The following is an 18238-nucleotide window of genomic DNA, read 5'->3' as shown; positions in this document are numbered from 1 at the left end:
TGGAAAGTAGGAAGAACCTCATGTGTTTTCCAGATCTCCAAGTGGTGTTAGGGATCAGGATACCCTCTCGATGGCTATCAAGGAAGTGAAACACTGTTTCAGAGATGGCAGGTAAGGCTCTCCATACTTACAGTGGTCCATTTCTGTGAGTGATTAACAAGTGGGAGAAAGGGCATTTCATGTCACTCACCCACTGAGGAGGTCACAGGAAGTGACCTGGTCCACTCAGTAATGTGAGAGATAGACAGACAGACGGGACATATTGACGATAGAAGACAGAGACAGAGAAAGAATTGATCCAAGATAGAAATGATAGAAAATAGATTTGTAGATGATAAAAGAGAGATGTTACATAGATACGTAGATGATAGGTATACATAAATGATAACTAGAATTATATGACCTCCTATAAACTACATACATATGCATATAAGACACAAAATACATTCAATATAAAAATATGTAAAATGTTCATATACTACATAACAAAATGCATAATACACATATGTGTGATAGAACATTATATAATACACTGTATGTAGTTCTCTATATTAAACATCTATTTCCCTGGAATAAGTTATGTTTTTCCTGAGGAAGAGCTCTTCAGACTTCAACTTCAAGCCGTCAGCAACAAGAAAAAGATGGCATGTTCAAATATGGTTACATTTCAAAAGAAAGGCCCTTTTTCAAATAAGGTGGCTGGAAGAGCTGTCCTGGAACCCTCACATCGGGGTATTCATCTCCACTTCCAGAGAGGAGAGATTCAGACTCCCAGGAGAGAAGGCAGAAGCCAGCTTCCGACCTCCACACTCCATCTGTATAGGACACCATGCTTGGAAAGCACTATAAAAGAAAAGCAAGCGCTTGGCACATTCTGGAACATTTTTATTTCCTGGGTTTATTTGTTTTTATTATGTGCTAGGCTAAAGACTTTTACAGTAGTGACTGCCACAAAGGGAAGCGTCTGCAAACTACATACCGGGCCACCGTCTCTGTCACAGCCAGCCGCACACCATGTGTGCTGCAATGACTCAATGAAATGTTTCTCAACTTACTAGGGATCATCTTCCTTCCAGAAAAATCCAGCCAGTCTCAAAACAAGCATCTAAATTTATGCTGCCAACTTTTTCAGAGCAGAGTGCATCCCAATGTTTCCATGGAATGATGTACCCAATACAGACTGGAGAAAAGAAAGGAAAGGCAACTTTTATAGCTATCCTACAGGCTCATGCCTGTAATCCTAGCTACTCACTAAGCTGAGATATGAGGATCACGGTTCAAAGCCAGCCCTGGCAGACAAATCTATGAGACTTTTATCCCCAATTAACAAATAAAAAGCTAGAAATGAAGGTGTGCCTCAAGCGGTGAAGTACTAGCTATGAGCAAGGAAGCTAAGCAACAGCATAAGGTCCTAAGTTCAAACTCAAGTAGCAACACAAAAGAAGGAGGAAGAGCAGATGGAAGAGGAGAATTATCAGGAGTGGAATCAGCACACAAGTGATCTAGAACAAATATTTTTCAATCTATGCATCAGTCTCAAATACTTTTTAGATGTAGTGCTTTTCCTTCTTTCTGAGTCACTGATAAAAACCAAAGCCTTCAAACTCTGAACATCACATAAGCCACAAAAGAAGAAAGCTCGGCTTAAAGTCATATACAAAACTCTACCCAGAAGTGCTATAGGGGAAGGGAAGAGGGAGGAAGGCCTGTGTAATCATTTAGTGGTAACCAACAATAAATACTCTCTGCCACAAGGGAAAAAAAACAAACAAACAAGGAAGTAGATTCATTAAAAAAAAAAAACTGTTTTAAAAACATCGAACAAAAAGGAAAAAAGTAACTTACTCAAAATATGTAGATGCATAGTTATAAAGTAAGCCAGAGGACAGGTTTTAATTATGCAGACAGGAAAAAAGGAAGTATTAAGATTATAACATAATTTAATCATAGATTCTTACCAAGGCTTCATAATCTTCTGCAATTTCTGGTATTGGCTGTAAAATTTAAAAACAACCATGAGGAACATGTTTAAAAGCAGTGATAGTCAATTCATACAAACAATGTATCTGGAAGAAAACTCAGGATTAGAACCAGGAGGGCCAAACTGCTCCTCAGCCACTCAGTGCATTTCAATACATCATTCAAAGGGATAAATGGACATTAAATCATGATAGGAAGCAACAAAAACACAAGGAACAAACTAATTACTTACACCAGCCATCACATTTACTTACAAGTAGCTCTATTTGAACCAATATGGGTTCATGGTTGATGAGGAGAAACCCCCATGGGTAATAAGAAGTCCAAAGGAACAGGACTTAAAACAATGACTGAGTAGCTTTCTCTTGTAATATGCCAGCTGACTGTCTTGGTCTTGTAAGAGAAGGCCCTGCAGTTTGCTAAAATACCTGTTGTACTTATGTGCCACAAATAGGACATAGTGGAAGAGAAATAATCTGAACCCACAGGTACTAGTGAAAGTCTAGCCAAAGATATAATATGGGTCCAGTTATGAGAAAATGATACAAACCAGTAGGAAGATGTGTATGTTTCAATGGCAAAACTGCAGTATCTGTAACATACCCTCCTGGGTCATCAGATTCTAGTCCCACTGTCTTTGAGCTGTTTTACAATGTATAGGTAGGTAGATGGCAGGCAGGTAGGCAGGCAAGCAGGCAGAAGATGGGAGGAAGGGAGGAAGGGAGGAAGGGAGGAAGGGAGGAAGGAAGGAAGTCAGAGAGGAAGGGAGGGAGGGAGGGAAATAAAAGAATGGATGGTGGATGGATGAACAGATGGATGGGCAAATAAATGATGGATAGGCAATGGAAAAAAGGAAAGGAAGGAAAGGAAAGAAGGAAAGAAGGAAGGAAGGAAGGAAGGAATCAATCAATCCCTGGCTCCATCCATCCCCTCTGAAAGTGATTTAATTGGCTTCTGCCTGATGATAGAAAACCAGTTTGGCCTCCAATTGCAATTCACCTCCATCTTCTTTCCTCCATATATAACTTGTAGTCTTTTGATTTTTTTCTTGAAACGATTATAACTTCTGCCTAGTTCTCTCATTTCAAATAGCTAAATTCTTTTATCACCTGTTCATATGTGTATCTGTATTTTCTCTGGAAATAATCTTTAACAAATTATCTTTTAATAAACCCAGTTGAAAGATGGTCTACTTGCCCGGCACCAATGGCTCATGCCTGTAATCCTAGATACTCAGGAGGCTGAGATATGAGGAATATGGGCCAAAGCCACTCAGAAATGGCACTGTGGCTAAAGTGGAAAAGAGCTAGCCTTGAACAAAAAATTAAATAAAGTTCAAGGATAGCATCCAGGCCCTGAGTTCAAACCCCACAATTGTCACCAAATAGACAGACAGACAGACAGACAGACAGACAGACAGACAGACAATCTACTAAACTGCTAACTTAGAGAGTCTTAAAAAAATGTCCAAGTCATCCAAGAAAGAACAACTATGAAAGCGTTTCAGACTGGGAGACTGAACTATTGGGGGGAGTTAGACCATAAGATGCACCCAGGACAACTTGTACAACTTGAGTGGGGACTAGAGGCATGCCTCAAGTGGTAGAACACCAGCCTGTGAGTGAAAACTTGAGTGGAATCTGCAGGTGAAAGACACCTTGCGGTTCCCCACTCTGTTCCTGTGAATTTTCCTTAGGTTTGAAACTTCCGTTCCCACACATGATATCAAGCCAGGATTGCAAAGATATGCTCTGGATTGAGACCAGAGCATGCATGGGGTTCTATGTGTTCATGTCCTCTGGAGACCAGTGCAGAGAGCAAACCACCTGACTGTGGGCAGGCAAGCCTAGGGAAAGAACGCTGAAGCCAACACCCTCTCTAGTCATGCCCCACTCCTACCTCTTTCCAAGCCCCTACTATGGCAGTTTAATCTTGAGGGTGATTAGTGCTCAGTTGATAGCTGGGATTTTTCCCTAGTGGTAGGGAAACCTTCGGCCAGTTCCAACCAAGATGAAGCCACCTGCACAGCAGATCCTTGTGCATCCTTAGCCTGACCTTTGCCCAACAAACTCCTATGCAGGGCTTCTTGCACATGCCCTGCATCTTAGACATGTGCTTAAAACTACGGGATGACAGCTGTGTGCATGTGCAGATCCCATTGACCAGTGTGGTGAGTCACTGTTGCTCATTTCCCTAAGATCAGCCCACTGTACATACAGAGAATTCCCGGACACTCTCCAAATCCTGGAAAGCTAAGCACATGTTTCCTCTTAAAGGAGCACAGAATACAAGCCTGCTTGCTATTTCCCTCAATGCTGTGTTTTCTGTATTACATTCTTCCTTGCTCTGCAACTTTTACTTATGTGTGTTTGTGTGCACTGCACACATGTGGGCATGTCCATGCAACATGTGTCATTCAATTCTTTGTTTTAGACACCAAGAATCACTCCGGGATTTTCACCTCTCCCCCTCCCCCAATAACATGTTTTCCCACATTCCCAAAAGCTACATGCTTGCTGTGACTTCAGAAAAAGTTCTGTTGTGGCATGTGTTCCCTCTCCCTCCCTCTGTCTCTTTCCAAGTACAGTTTATGTTTTTAAGAAAACAAAGAAATGTGAGCAGAAAATCTGCAGCTGGTAGAAAGGCTAAGGTTTCCCAGAGGTCAAAAATCTCTTGCTCCAGCCTGAGGAATGAATGTCACTGTTCCTCTTTCAACAGCAAAGGTTAGCCAGGGAGGGGTTGCCCTATAAAGGGATTTTCTGGGGACTTCCACAAAGCCTGCCTAGGCCGGCCTCTTGGGCCTTTGTGATGGAAATTCCTGGCTGGGCCCCAGAGAGGCAGAGAGGGGCAACTCCAATCAGGACTACCCCATGCTTTACCCCTAGCAAACTAGCACCCCAGCAGAGGGAGCTAGAAAGATGCTGCAACCTCACAGCTAGGGCAGAACACAGGACCACAGAAGCATCTTCTGGCTCAGTCTGGGGTTTGCTGGCGCTGGTCATAGCCTCTTTAAGAAATGCAACACCTGCCTGGTGAGTCAGGCTTTGCTGCTAAATAGTAGACAGAGCCACTTAACCCATCCTGGACCTCCCAGAACAGATGCATCCTCTGAGAAACAGTGATTTCCATGAAAACTGACAGTGGCTTGCAAAAATGTGCCAACCAAAGCCAAGCCTACTGTCACACACATCTTGAGGTTCTCTCCCCCTCTCCATCCCCCCCACCCCCATCCCTCCTGCCTGTGCCAGGCCTAATTCAAGGTCAGAGATAAAATTTGGTACTCAAAGAATATACACTTGGCTCCAATCCCATTCTCAAAGGTAAGGGCCAAGACACTTGAGGGCACACCAAAGTTCAATGCATGGGAATGAAGGTAGTTTTCATACATACCTGGTGTGAAAGACAACTGGAATAATAAAAGTTTAATCTGAGACTCTTTTTAAAAATCAATATCAATAGAAATAAGCATTAATATATACTGTCTTGTATTCTTTATATGTCTGTGGATGTGATGTGTGTGTGTGTGTGTGTGTGTGTGTGTGTGTGTCCTAGGACTTGAACTCAGGGCCTGTACCATCCCTGAGCTTTTGTGCCCAGGGCTAGTTTTCTACCACTTGAGTCTCAGCTCCGCTTCCAACTTTTTGATGGTAAACTGGAGATGAGTCTTACAACTTTCCTGCCCAGGCTGGCTTTGAACTATGATCCTCAGATCCCAGCCTCCTGAGTTACTAAGATTACAGGCATGTGCCACTCGCACCTGCCTAGCGTAATGTTTTTTGGTTTGTTTTTTAAGTTTTAAAATGTATATCCTTCTGAGTACGCAATCCATTTTTCAAAATAATTCTACTAGTCACTAGCTTTTAGTTAAAGCAGATTAGAGGGCTGGGAATGTGGCTCAGTGGTAGAGTGCTTGCCTAGCATTCATGAAGCCCTGGGCTCAATTCCTCAGTACCACATACACAGAAAAGGCTGGAAGTGGTAATGTGGCTTAAGTGGTAGAGTATTAGCCTTGAGCAAAAGAAGTTCAGGGACAGTGCCCAAGCCCCATGACTAAAAACAACAACAAAAAAGATAGTTATAGTACTGAAAAAGCAGATTAGAAAATCTTTCAAAAAATAACAATATAAAATGTCCTATAATAAGGTAAGGGCTAATTACAGTGTCTATATCCTTCAAATTATTATATTGTGAATCCCTTGTATGTCAGTAAAGCTGTAAAGATACATAGCTGTGATCATATACAGGTATAGTCATACACAGCTCTAAACCATCCACAGGTAATAAAAACAATGGTAGGAATATTTAATCACATAGAACTTTTGGTAGGTACAAAAAAAGCAAGTTATAAAGAGAATGAATATTACACTTCTACTTTTGTACATCTTGTGTACATTTAAAGTCATAAAAAATTGGGTGCTCATAGCTATAATCCTAGCTACTCAAGAGGCTGATAGTTGATGATCTCGGTTCCAAGTGGAGGTGTGACTTCAGTAACTAGAAAATGTTAGCCTTAGGCAAAAAGAAAAAAAAAATCCAAGCAAGAGCACAAGGCCCTGAGTTTAAGCCCCATTATCAGTACAAAAGTAAAATAAAATAGAAAATACACTCACACAAACACACACACACACACACACACACACACACACACACGACCTTACAGGTGGCTGTGGGGAGAGCACAGATGACAAAGAATTCCTGTGTTTGATGCTTCCTGTCTGTTTTCCTGAAGGAACGATGGTTTCTTTAAAAGGACTGTGAGCTCTTTGGAAACAGGGATTTTGCTTTTGCCAATCTGGCTGCAGGGCTGAATCATTTTCCAGTGGTGTTATTTTCTTGACACAGAGCCAACTGGAAAGGGAACTAAGTGACTGTCCTTTGTTCTAGGAGACTTCCTTGCTCTGGGTCCCAGGGATAATAAACTGACAATTCAACAGTAGAAGGATTCAGAGGAAGCAGCCCAATTGTCTGTGTGTGGGAGCTCAGAAACCCACAGGGCTGTGTTAAAAGCCACACAAGAGCAGAGAGAGTCCCTATCTTGGCACTTGGGAGTTGCAGGGCCCCCGTTTTCCCATTCAACTCAAATGAGATCAGATCAATTCCTTCAAAACATCTTTGTATGATCATCTTTGTTTCCTCCTCAGCATCCCTAATTGTGCTGAGGTTGGAGCAATGGCCTTCCCCAGAACTCTCCTTGCTTTTCAAACCTCAGTGTCAATCAGAAACTAGGAATGGTCGGGTGCCCATAATCCTAGCTACTCAGGAGGCTGAGATCTAATGATCATGGTCCAAAACCAGCCTGGACAGGAAATTCTCTGAGACCTCTCATCTCCAATTAACCACCAAAAAGCTGGTAGTGAAGCTGTGGCTCAAGAGGTAGAGCATTAGCACTTGGCAAAAAAGCTCCAGAACAGAGTCTAGACCCCAAGTTCTAGCCTCAATATCAGGAGAAAAAAATAACAATGCAACTAGCAAATACCACAGGGATGGACATTTTCCAATTACTCCATCATTGCTCTATGCATTGTGGCCTCTCTGGATAACTGTAGAAAGATATGGAAACACACAGCCTTGAGTGAAGACAAGTAGGCAGGCAAGCAATCACTCAGTCTCATTATTACTAAAGGGAGGAAATCCTAGCTCTGTTTTCTCTATGGTTCTGAAAACTTTTCCACAGACTGGGCAGCAGAGGGATTCTCTTCCTTCCCACATGGAAATCTGCATGCCCAGGGCCAGGAGTCCTCACTAAAGACCTCTCCAAATACAAGAGTGATTTAGAATCTGTGGTGTCTGTTCCGAAGGGTTCTTGGGAATAAATTAAAGTCTTGCTATTTAATTTAACTGAGAAGCCAGGTTGCCTTATAAGAAAAAATATCTTTCATTCTATCTCTCTGTTTTTTTTCTTTACATCTGAACAAAAGTTGTGATAAATCGCTTTGGATCAAATGAGCCATCTCTGAGGACTGCAAAAGACAGGAAAGGTAACCTGAGGCTCAGCTCCTCCTTCCCCCATCTCCAAAGCAGCTTGGCTTTGAACTAATATAAAACAGTGAAGGAAGAACTGAAGGAGACGCAGAGGTAAGACGATCCTTCCCAGGAACCCGGTGTGATGGGAAAAATCAAGACAACAATGCAAAACAGTAACACTTCCAAAGATCTGGCCTTGTGTCTGTCTGCCTGTCCCTGAAAAACAGGACTTCATGCACCCACTTGCAATGCTAACTGTGTGCTCATGAAGGCAAAAGGCTGTAAAGGGTCAAGAGGTCAGAGGGCGTGGGACCAATGGGTTGGTGAAGTCAATGGGGACTGGGCATCGCTGACTGGGGGGATGGGGGAGGGCCTGTCATGTCACGTGACCTCACTTCCTTGGTGACCAACAGCCACAGAACTCAGAACCCCAGTTGCCCAGTTGCCCTCGACTGAAGAGACGGTATCCTCTTGCCGTCTCTTCCACAGAGGGAAAGGCGACTATGTTTAGCTGCTGTTGTCCATGGCTTAGAGGCCGTGGGAGACACCCTGAACGTGGCCACCACCCCGAACGTGGCCACGAGGCTCCTCGTGCTCAGAGCGCCCCGCAGCGCCTGAGACGCTGGGTCAGATCACATGCCACGCCAACAAGAATATTCGGCCGGCGGCGCTCAAGCGTATCACACAGCCCACGGGATGTGTCGGGCCCTGAACGCCACATGGCCCGCGTACGGGCCGATCGTCACGGACCAGGCCTGGGCTCTCACGGGCTACCCATGACCGCGGCACCGCTGCTCAGTCCTGGAGAGGTTCGCCGAGGCCAGCCCACCACTGTGAGTACCCTGAGCCCAGGGGATGCCCTGCCCCGTGGAGACCACATGGCTGTCCCATGGGCCGGTCCAGACAGTTGGGGCCACAGCTCTGACAGCCTCAATTCCACGGATGAACCACCGCCTCCACTCAGTCCTGGGGAGGTTCACCGCTCATGGGCTGGTCCAGACTCTCAGGGCCACAGCTCTGACAGCTTCTCTTCCACCAAGGCGCCGCTTCCTCTGCTCAGCCCTGGGGAGGTTCGCCATAGCCAGCCTCCGACTAACAAAGTGAGTGCCCTGATCAACTCCAAGTCCTTCCTCTTCTGCCCAGGCCCGGGTGTGACTGCTCAGGCCTGGGCAGCAGTGGGCCTCCGTGGGGTCTGCATAGGGATGACTGATAACGCACAGGGGCCTGTCAGAACCAGAGCCCTCTCTCTTGGCACCTTGCCTCGCGTGTCTAGGAGGGAAACATTCCTGAGCTGTCCCCACCCTCCTCTCATTTGCCCGCTCCTGCCAGTGCCTAAGAGCCATCAACCCTGCAAGATCATGGGGCTCACTGCTGTCCAGGAAGGGCCGGGTCCCTAACACTTCCACCCAGCCACAAACAGCCCCAACAGCGGCCACACACCATGTCCCTCCCTCCCTCCCATCCTCACCTTCACGCTTCTTGCTGACCCTGTGGCCTCCCCTGTCTTTGCAGGCCTCCTCACGGGACTTAGGCCCGGATGACACCAGCTGGACCTCCGTCACATACACCCGGACCATCAGGCGCAGGCGTTGGTCAGTCACCCGGGTGAGTGTGCATGTGTGTCCATTCCTCCAAGGACATCTAGCCCACACATCACACTCACACTGGGCCGCGCTTGGACAAAGTCATGCAGGGCTGTCTCTGCCAGCCCCACAAAGCAATAGCTCCCACTGCAGACCCTGTACTGCCTTGGCAGGGACAAACCACTGCCAAACAGTCCATCACCCAACGTAATCCAGCTCCATGCCCCCTAGCCACACTTGCCAACCACTCTAACACTCACCACACGAGAAAGCGGCTGGCTGCCCACGTGTGCACCTAGGTAGCTCTTGGGCTTTGGCTGCATTGCCACATGTCCCCTCCTGCCTACTCCTGGGCTCACCCACCACCTCTCAGCCCTTGTGCCAGGGACCTAACAGCTTCTGCACCTTCGGTAGGTTTTCCCTGCCCATCCTCATGTGGGAGGCTTGCTTCGAGCAACTTAAAGGGCACACACACTATTGCAGGCTCCCAGTGTCGTGTGTGTGTGTGTGTGTGTGTGTGTGTGTGTGTGTGTGTGTGTGTGTGTGTGTGTATTCGAATTCGAGTTAGCCTGTGTGTATGGGAGCAGGAGTGCACGTGTGTGCTGGTGTGCAGGTGTATGTGTTGGAGAGAGAAAGAGACACAGACAAAGACAGAGAGACAGAGGGAGGGACAGAGACAGAGAGACAGAGGGAGGGACAGGGACAGGGACAGAGAAAAAACCCATGCCTGCTTTTCCCATGCCCTCCTAAGGCAGTGGGGTTTGTTCTGAGCTCCAGCTCTCCCCCAAGCCTCCAGCGGGGTTCTCCCGTCTTTTTTGAAAATCCAAGCAATTCTGTATCTCCCTAGACTGAAAACGGGCTGCTGGTCCTGAGCCTGGAGGAAACTTCTAGGAGCTGGCAAATAAGGATTACTTCTTCCCAGGGGCTTGTGGACCCAACACCTGGGCTTCTGCAGAGCTGCGGCTCCGTGGCCCCCATGGAAGCACTGTGCTCCAGGCAAGAGGCTGTGAGTGTGACCAGGTGAGCATCATCCTGCAAGGCTCTGGCTGCCATGGGCAAGCCACAGCTCATCGAGACTCTTTCCTGGGCAGGCGGGAGGGTGGGTATGTAGCAAGCACTGGAGGACCTTCACTGTGCTGTGGCCCCTTTGCCTTTTCCTCAGGTGCTCGGTGGCTGGCTGGGTGCTGCTGAGCCTTAGCCCCAGGCCAGATGGATGCCAATGTGGGCTGCAAAGGCCCATCGGGAGCTCTCCCAGAGAATGCTCTCTGATGCAGCTGTTGCCATTGATCAGCCCTGACCAGCCAAGGCCGGTGAGTCCCGGACTGGGCCCCTCATCCTTCCTCCTTGGGGGGCAGGCAGACAGTCTACACAGACCCAGAACACTCTCTCTAGGAGGCAATTCTGGCCACACCATCACCTCTCCTCCTGCAAGCGCTGGGACACACTGGCACACTCACTGGCCAGGCATCAGCCCTGCCGGTCCATGGGGCCCGCTGCTGTCCAGGAAGTGCCTAGTCCCTAAAGCTTCCATAAACAGCCATAAACAGCCCCAACATTGGCCATACACCATGTCCCTCTCTCCCTCCCACTTTCACCTTCATGCTTCTTGCTGGCCTCTTGCTGGCCATCCCTGTCTTTGCAGACCTGCATACAGGACATGATTCAGGACAACCGCAGCTGGACCTCCATCACATACAGCATCACTGTCAGGCCCTGCCCTTGTCAATCATGTGGATGCATGTCGGTTCCTCCAAGGACATCCAACCCACACAACACACTCACACTGGGCTGGGCTTGGACAATGTCACGTGTCACCCTCCAGCCCCAGCACTTCCTTGGTAGGGACACTGCTGCCAAACAGTTCAGCACCCAATGTAATCCAGGCCCCCATCTCCATGCCCGCTAGCCACACCACACCTACCCACAACTCTGACACTCACCACACGTGAAAGCGGCTCGCTGCCCACATGTGAACCTACGTAGCTCTTGGGCTTTGGCCCAACTGTCACATTTACCCTCCTGTCTGGTCCTGGGTTCACCCACTGCCTCTCAGCCCTTGTGCCAGGGACCTAACAGCTTCTGCACTTTCTCTGTGCTTTCACCATTCATCATCAGGCTGGAGGCTCACTTTCAGCAAACTCAAAGTGCTCACTTACAGCTGCAGGCTCCTGGTGTGAGTGAGTGAGTGAGTGAGTGAGTGAGTGAGTGAGTGAGTGTGCGTGTGTGTGTGTGTGTGTGTGTGTGTATGAGGATTCCAGCTAGACCAGCGGTGTGCGAGTGGGAGTACATGTGTGTGCTGGGTGTGGGTATATGTGTTCGAGAGACAGAGAAAGACAGAGAGAGAGAGAGACAGCGAGACAGAGACTGAGACTGAGACAGAGACAGAGAGACAGCGACAGAGACAGACAAACAGAGGTAGAGACAGAGAGAGAACACATGCCTGCCTTTCCCATGCCTTCCTACGGCAGGGAGTTTGTTCTGAGTTCTAGCCCACCCCCAAGCCTCGAGCAGGTTGATTACAGCTTCTTTGAAAAACCAAACAACTCTGCGTCTCCCCAGGCTGAAAACATTATGCCGGTCTGGAGCAGAGAGGATTTGTACAACCTATGGCAAATGTGCATGATGATACCGTCTTTGCAGGGGATTCAATACCGGGCACCGGCCCCTCTGCACAGACGTGGGTCTTCGGGACCAAGGGAGGCACTGTGCTCCAGTCAAGAGGCCCTGCCTGTGACCAGGTGAGCCTCATCCTGCAAGGCACTGGCTGCCACGGGCAAGCCACAGCTCATCCAGGCTCTGACCCGGGCAGCTGGGAGGGTGGGTGTGTAGCAAGAACTGCCAGGACCCTCCGCCTGCTGTGGCCTCTTTGACTGCCGTTTCCTCCAGGTGCTTGGTGGCTGACTGTCACCCCTACCTCGGTTTGCTGAGCCGGAACTGGTTCCACAGCCACAGTCCGTATAGACGGAAGGATCGGCTCCTGATGCCCATAGGGAGCTGTACCACAGGGTGCTCGTGCATGCAGCTGTCGCTGCCATTGCGTAGCCCTGTGGTGGTTCGCCCTGACCAGCCAAGGCCTGTGAGTCACCTACTGTGCCCTCTCCCTTCTTCCCCAGGGGCAGGCGGGAGGACTCCCCAGACCCGGAACCCTCTCTCTAGACTCGGAGGCAATCCTGGCCTCACCATCACCTCTCCTCCTACAAACCTTGTGGCACACTTACTCACTAACTGCCCAACCAGCAGCCCTGCAAGGCGTGGGGCTTGGTGCTGTCTGGGGAGATGCTAGGGCCCAAAGTTTCCAGGGGGCCACACCCAGCCTCAACAGTGGCCACTTGTCATGCCCTTGTCTTCCTCCCTGCCTCCCTTCTTTCCCTCCTTAAGCTTCTTGCTGGCCTCCTGACCCTTCTTCCTCTCTTTTCAGGCCTGCACCACATTGACTACATTGCCCCACCACATGGTGGCAAGGCCTGCCTTCACCTGGACATATGCATCTCTCCTATGGAGATGCCAACTCCCAACCTCCCATTCTGGTGGCATCATCTGGAGGCCACTGATGCAGAGGCTGCAGGTGAGGGACACTGGCCCCGGAGCTGTTCCTTCCAAGGAAGGGATAGCCAGTCCTACTTACACCCATGAGCCCAGGTGCCTGAGCGAGTGTGCATGCATGCAAGTGCACTCCCACAGTCACATGCAACTCAGGCTTGTACAAGGGCACAGGAGAGTGTGTTGCATATGGGGGCCAGATCTGGAGCACAGTGTGTGTGTGTGGACAGGAGGGCTGACATCTGGGAAAGACCCAGAACCATCAGTTGTTGGATGCCTTAGGGACCTCCATCCACCGTGGGCCGCCTCAGGGGGCAGAGCTCGGTCTGCAAGGCAGCAGGCAGGGCCGTGTCCCGACACCAACATGGGCTCTCTACCTGCTCTGCTCCTCTTGCAGCTGCGGGGCCAGCTCCAGCCCAGCTGTGCTAACATCTGCTGACTGCACTCCGCCAGTGCCACTGGCCAGACCAAAGCCAGCACGACCAATGCCTTCACCACAAACAAGCAGCCAAAGGCCTCTTCACACCACGCCACAACGAAGCCTTCACCTGGAGCAGCCCTTGCCACACCCCTACCTGCCCTGTTCATCACTAATCCTCTCCCTTCAGTACCTAGACCAGCTGTTTATCTACTCTTATTTATTAAAGTTTATTGAAAAAGATCAAAAGGCACACAATGTCCTCTCATGAAACAAACAAAGAGAGTTCCACTCCGTGGCTTCCAGTGGTTTCCCAGGTGGCGAAGCAGTTGGCACTGTCTACTAGGAAGCACATTCCTCAACCTCTCCCCTTAACAGGACCTCCCCACTCCTCTGCTGCTTCTTCATGGCAGCCAAGGGACTTGTCAATCTGCCCTTGTCTTCATTCCTTACCTCCCTGGTGGCTCCTTATCTGCCCTCCGAGTAGTAGTAGTAGTAGTAGTAGTAGTAATAGTAGTAGTAGTAGTAGTAGAAGGAGGAATAATAATAATAATAGTTATAGTAGTAGTGCTAGTAGACCTAATGTTCTTAGTAGTTCTAATAGGCTCTGATTCAGGTCACAAGTCTCTGTGTCCCAATGGGAATTGAAAGGGAGAAGAGAACTCACCAGACAAAAGAGAAAGCCTAGCAATCCTCCCAGGGTGGCATGGACTTTCAGAGGACAGGAGTGCAGAGGAGTGCACACACAAAGAAGGGCCTACTCCAGCCGCTGTCTGGTCCAATGTGGGGAGAACTGCCCTGGAGGGTACATGTTGGGAACGCCATTCCTTGGGCCCGAAGCACACAAAAGGCCTACCAGCAGCTGTCTTGTTCAGGGATGCATGAGGGGCAAAGAGAAAAGGAGAGCCCGTTGATCCAAAGGACATGAGGCCCTGGGTTCAATTCCTCAGCACCACATAACCAAAAAGGCAAAAAAGCCGGAAGTGGCGCTGTGGCTCAAGTGGTAGAGCGCTAGCCTTGAGCTGAAGAGCTGAGGGACAGCGCCCAGGCCCAGAGATCAGGCCCCACGACAGGAACCCCCCTCAAAAAAAAAATAAAAAATCAGAATTAGTGTAGAAACACAATGTCCCCTTGTATAGGGTCCTTCCGATTCCCAGGGAGATGTGGAATGGAAAGCTTGTTTGGTCTCCTGGGTGCACACCAGCCTGCCAGGTGGGAAGGGCGGTCACGCGCCCCTCAACCCCCAGACTCCCACCGGGACTGTGTGCTCATGAAGGCAAAAGGCTGTAAAGGGTCAAGAGGTCAGAGGGCGTGGGGCCTATGGGTTGGTGAGGTCAATGGGGACTGGGCATCGCTGAGTGGGGGGATGGGGGAGGGCCTGTCATGTCACGTGACCTCACTTCCTTGGTGACCAACAGCCACAGAACTCAGAACCCCAGTTGCCCAGTTGCCCTCGACTGAAGAGACGGTATCCTCTTGCCGTCTCTTCCACAGAGGGAAAGGCGACTATGTTTAGCTGCTGTTGTCCATGGCTTAGAGGCCGTGGGAGACACCCTGAACGTGGCCACCACCCCGAACGTGGCCACGAGGCTCCTCGTGCTCAGAGCGCCCCGCAGCGCCTGAGACGCTGGGTCAGATCACATGCCACGCCAACAAGAATATTCGGCCGGCGGCGCTCAAGCGTATCACACAGCCCACGGGATGTGTCGGGCCCTGAACGCCACATGGCCCGCGTACGGGCCGATCGTCACGGACCAGGCCTGGGCTCTCACGGGCTACCCATGACCGCGGCACCGCTGCTCAGTCCTGGAGAGGTTCGCCGAGGCCAGCCCACCACTGTGAGTACCCTGAGCCCAGGGGATGCCCTGCCCCGTGGAGACCACATGGCTGTCCCATGGGCCGGTCCAGACAGTTGGGGCCACAGCTCTGACAGCCTCAATTCCACGGATGAACCACCGCCTCCACTCAGTCCTGGGGAGGTTCACCGCTCATGGGCTGGTCCAGACTCTCAGGGCCACAGCTCTGACAGCTTCTCTTCCACCAAGGCGCCGCTTCCTCTGCTCAGCCCTGGGGAGGTTCGCCATAGCCAGCCTCCGACTAACAAAGTGAGTGCCCTGATCAACTCCAAGTCCTTCCTCTTCTGCCCAGGCCCGGGTGTGACTGCTCAGGCCTGGGCAGCAGTGGGCCTCCGTGGGGTCTGCATAGGGATGACTGATAACGCACAGGGGCCTGTCAGAACCAGAGCCCTCTCTCTTGGCACCTTGCCTCGCGTGTCTAGGAGGGAAACATTCCTGAGCTGTCCCCACCCTCCTCTCATTTGCCCGCTCCTGCCAGTGCCTAAGAGCCATCAACCCTGCAAGATCATGGGGCTCACTGCTGTCCAGGAAGGGCCGGGTCCCTAACACTTCCACCCAGCCACAAACAGCCCCAACAGCGGCCACACACCATGTCCCTCCCTCCCTCCCATCCTCACCTTCACGCTTCTTGCTGACCCTGTGGCCTCCCCTGTCTTTGCAGGCCTCCTCACGGGACTTAGGCCCGGATGACACCAGCTGGACCTCCGTCACATACACCCGGACCATCAGGCGCAGGCGTTGGTCAGTCACCCGGGTGAGTGTGCATGTGTGTCCATTCCTCCAAGGACATCTAGCCCACACATCACACTCACACTGGGCCGCGCTTGGACAAAGTCATGCAGGGCTGTCTCTGCCAGCCCCACAAAGCAATAGCTCCCACTGCAGACCCTGTACTGCCTTGGCAGGGACAAACCACTGCCAAACAGTCCATCACCCAACGTAATCCAGCTCCATGCCCCCTAGCCACACTTGCCAACCACTCTAACACTCACCACACGAGAAAGCGGCTGGCTGCCCACGTGTGCACCTAGGTAGCTCTTGGGCTTTGGCTGCATTGCCACATGTCCCCTCCTGCCTACTCCTGGGCTCACCCACCACCTCTCAGCCCTTGTGCCAGGGACCTAACAGCTTCTGCACCTTCGGTAGGTTTTCCCTGCCCATCCTCATGTGGGAGGCTTGCTTCGAGCAACTTAAAGGGCACACACACTATTGCAGGCTCCCAGTGTCGTGTGTGTGTGTGTGTGTGTGTGTGTGTGTGTGTGTGTGTGTGTGTGTGTGTGTGTGTGTGTGTGTGTATTCGAATTCGAGTTAGCCTGTGTGTATGGGAGCAGGAGTGCACGTGTGTGCTGGTGTGCAGGTGTATGTGTTGGAGAGAGAAAGAGACACAGACAAAGACAGAGAGACAGAGGGAGGGACAGAGACAGAGAGACAGAGGGAGGGACAGGGACAGGGACAGAGAAAAAACCCATGCCTGCTTTTCCCATGCCCTCCTAAGGCAGTGGGGTTTGTTCTGAGCTCCAGCTCTCCCCCAAGCCTCCAGCGGGGTTCTCCCGTCTTTTTTGAAAATCCAAGCAATTCTGTATCTCCCTAGACTGAAAACGGGCTGCTGGTCCTGAGCCTGGAGGAAACTTCTAGGAGCTGGCAAATAAGGATTACTTCTTCCCAGGGGCTTGTGGACCCAACACCTGGGCTTCTGCAGAGCTGCGGCTCCGTGGCCCCCATGGAAGCACTGTGCTCCAGGCAAGAGGCTGTGAGTGTGACCAGGTGAGCATCATCCTGCAAGGCTCTGGCTGCCATGGGCAAGCCACAGCTCATCGAGACTCTTTCCTGGGCAGGCGGGAGGGTGGGTATGTAGCAAGCACTGGAGGACCTTCACTGTGCTGTGGCCCCTTTGCCTTTTCCTCAGGTGCTCGGTGGCTGGCTGGGTGCTGCTGAGCCTTAGCCCCAGGCCAGATGGATGCCAATGTGGGCTGCAAAGGCCCATCGGGAGCTCTCCCAGAGAATGCTCTCTGATGCAGCTGTTGCCATTGATCAGCCCTGACCAGCCAAGGCCGGTGAGTCCCGGACTGGGCCCCTCATCCTTCCTCCTTGGGGGGCAGGCAGACAGTCTACACAGACCCAGAACACTCTCTCTAGGAGGCAATTCTGGCCACACCATCACCTCTCCTCCTGCAAGCGCTGGGACACACTGGCACACTCACTGGCCAGGCATCAGCCCTGCCGGTCCATGGGGCCCGCTGCTGTCCAGGAAGTGCCTAGTCCCTAAAGCTTCCATAAACAGCCATAAACAGCCCCAACATTGGCCATACACCATGTCCCTCTCTCCCTCCCACTTTCACCTTCATGCTTCTTGCTGGCCTCTTGCTGGCCATCCCTGTCTTTGCAGACCTGCATACAGGACATGATTCAGGACAACCGCAGCTGGACCTCCATCACATACAGCATCACTGTCAGGCCCTGCCCTTGTCAATCATGTGGATGCATGTCGGTTCCTCCAAGGACATCCAACCCACACAACACACTCACACTGGGCTGGGCTTGGACAATGTCACGTGTCACCCTCCAGCCCCAGCACTTCCTTGGTAGGGACACTGCTGCCAAACAGTTCAGCACCCAATGTAATCCAGGCCCCCATCTCCATGCCCGCTAGCCACACCACACCTACCCACAACGCTGACACTCACCACACGTGAAAGCGGCTCGCTGCCCACATGTGAACCTACGTAGCTCTTGGGCTTTGGCCCAACTGTCACATTTACCCTCCTGTCTGGTCCTGGGTTCACCCACTGCCTCTCAGCCCTTGTGCCAGGGACCTAACAGCTTCTGCACTTTCTCTGTGCTTTCACCATTCATCATCAGGCTGGAGGCTCACTTTCAGCAAACTCAAAGTGCTCACT

General features: G+C 50.7%; 1 protein-coding gene across 1 annotated transcript in view; it reads right to left on the bottom strand.

The window, feature by feature from the left end:
• Positions 1-18238, bottom strand: part of LOC122120767 (engulfment and cell motility protein 1-like) — a gene marked incomplete at its 5' end in the record, with an annotated part of 127768 nt that overhangs the window by 56411 nt on the left and 53119 nt on the right. The window contains 1 exon segment of the mRNA XM_042695006.1: positions 1959-1994. Coding sequence (XP_042550940.1) covers positions 1959-1994 — 36 coding nt within the window.

The sequence above is a fragment of the Dipodomys spectabilis genome, unplaced genomic scaffold (genome assembly GCF_019054845.1).
Source record: "Dipodomys spectabilis isolate Male_0828 unplaced genomic scaffold, ASM1905484v1 ptg000178l, whole genome shotgun sequence".
Lineage (NCBI taxonomy): Eukaryota > Metazoa > Chordata > Mammalia > Rodentia > Heteromyidae > Dipodomys > Dipodomys spectabilis.
The sequence above is the reverse complement of the archived record's forward strand: the minus strand, read 5'-3'. Positions and strand labels throughout refer to the sequence as shown.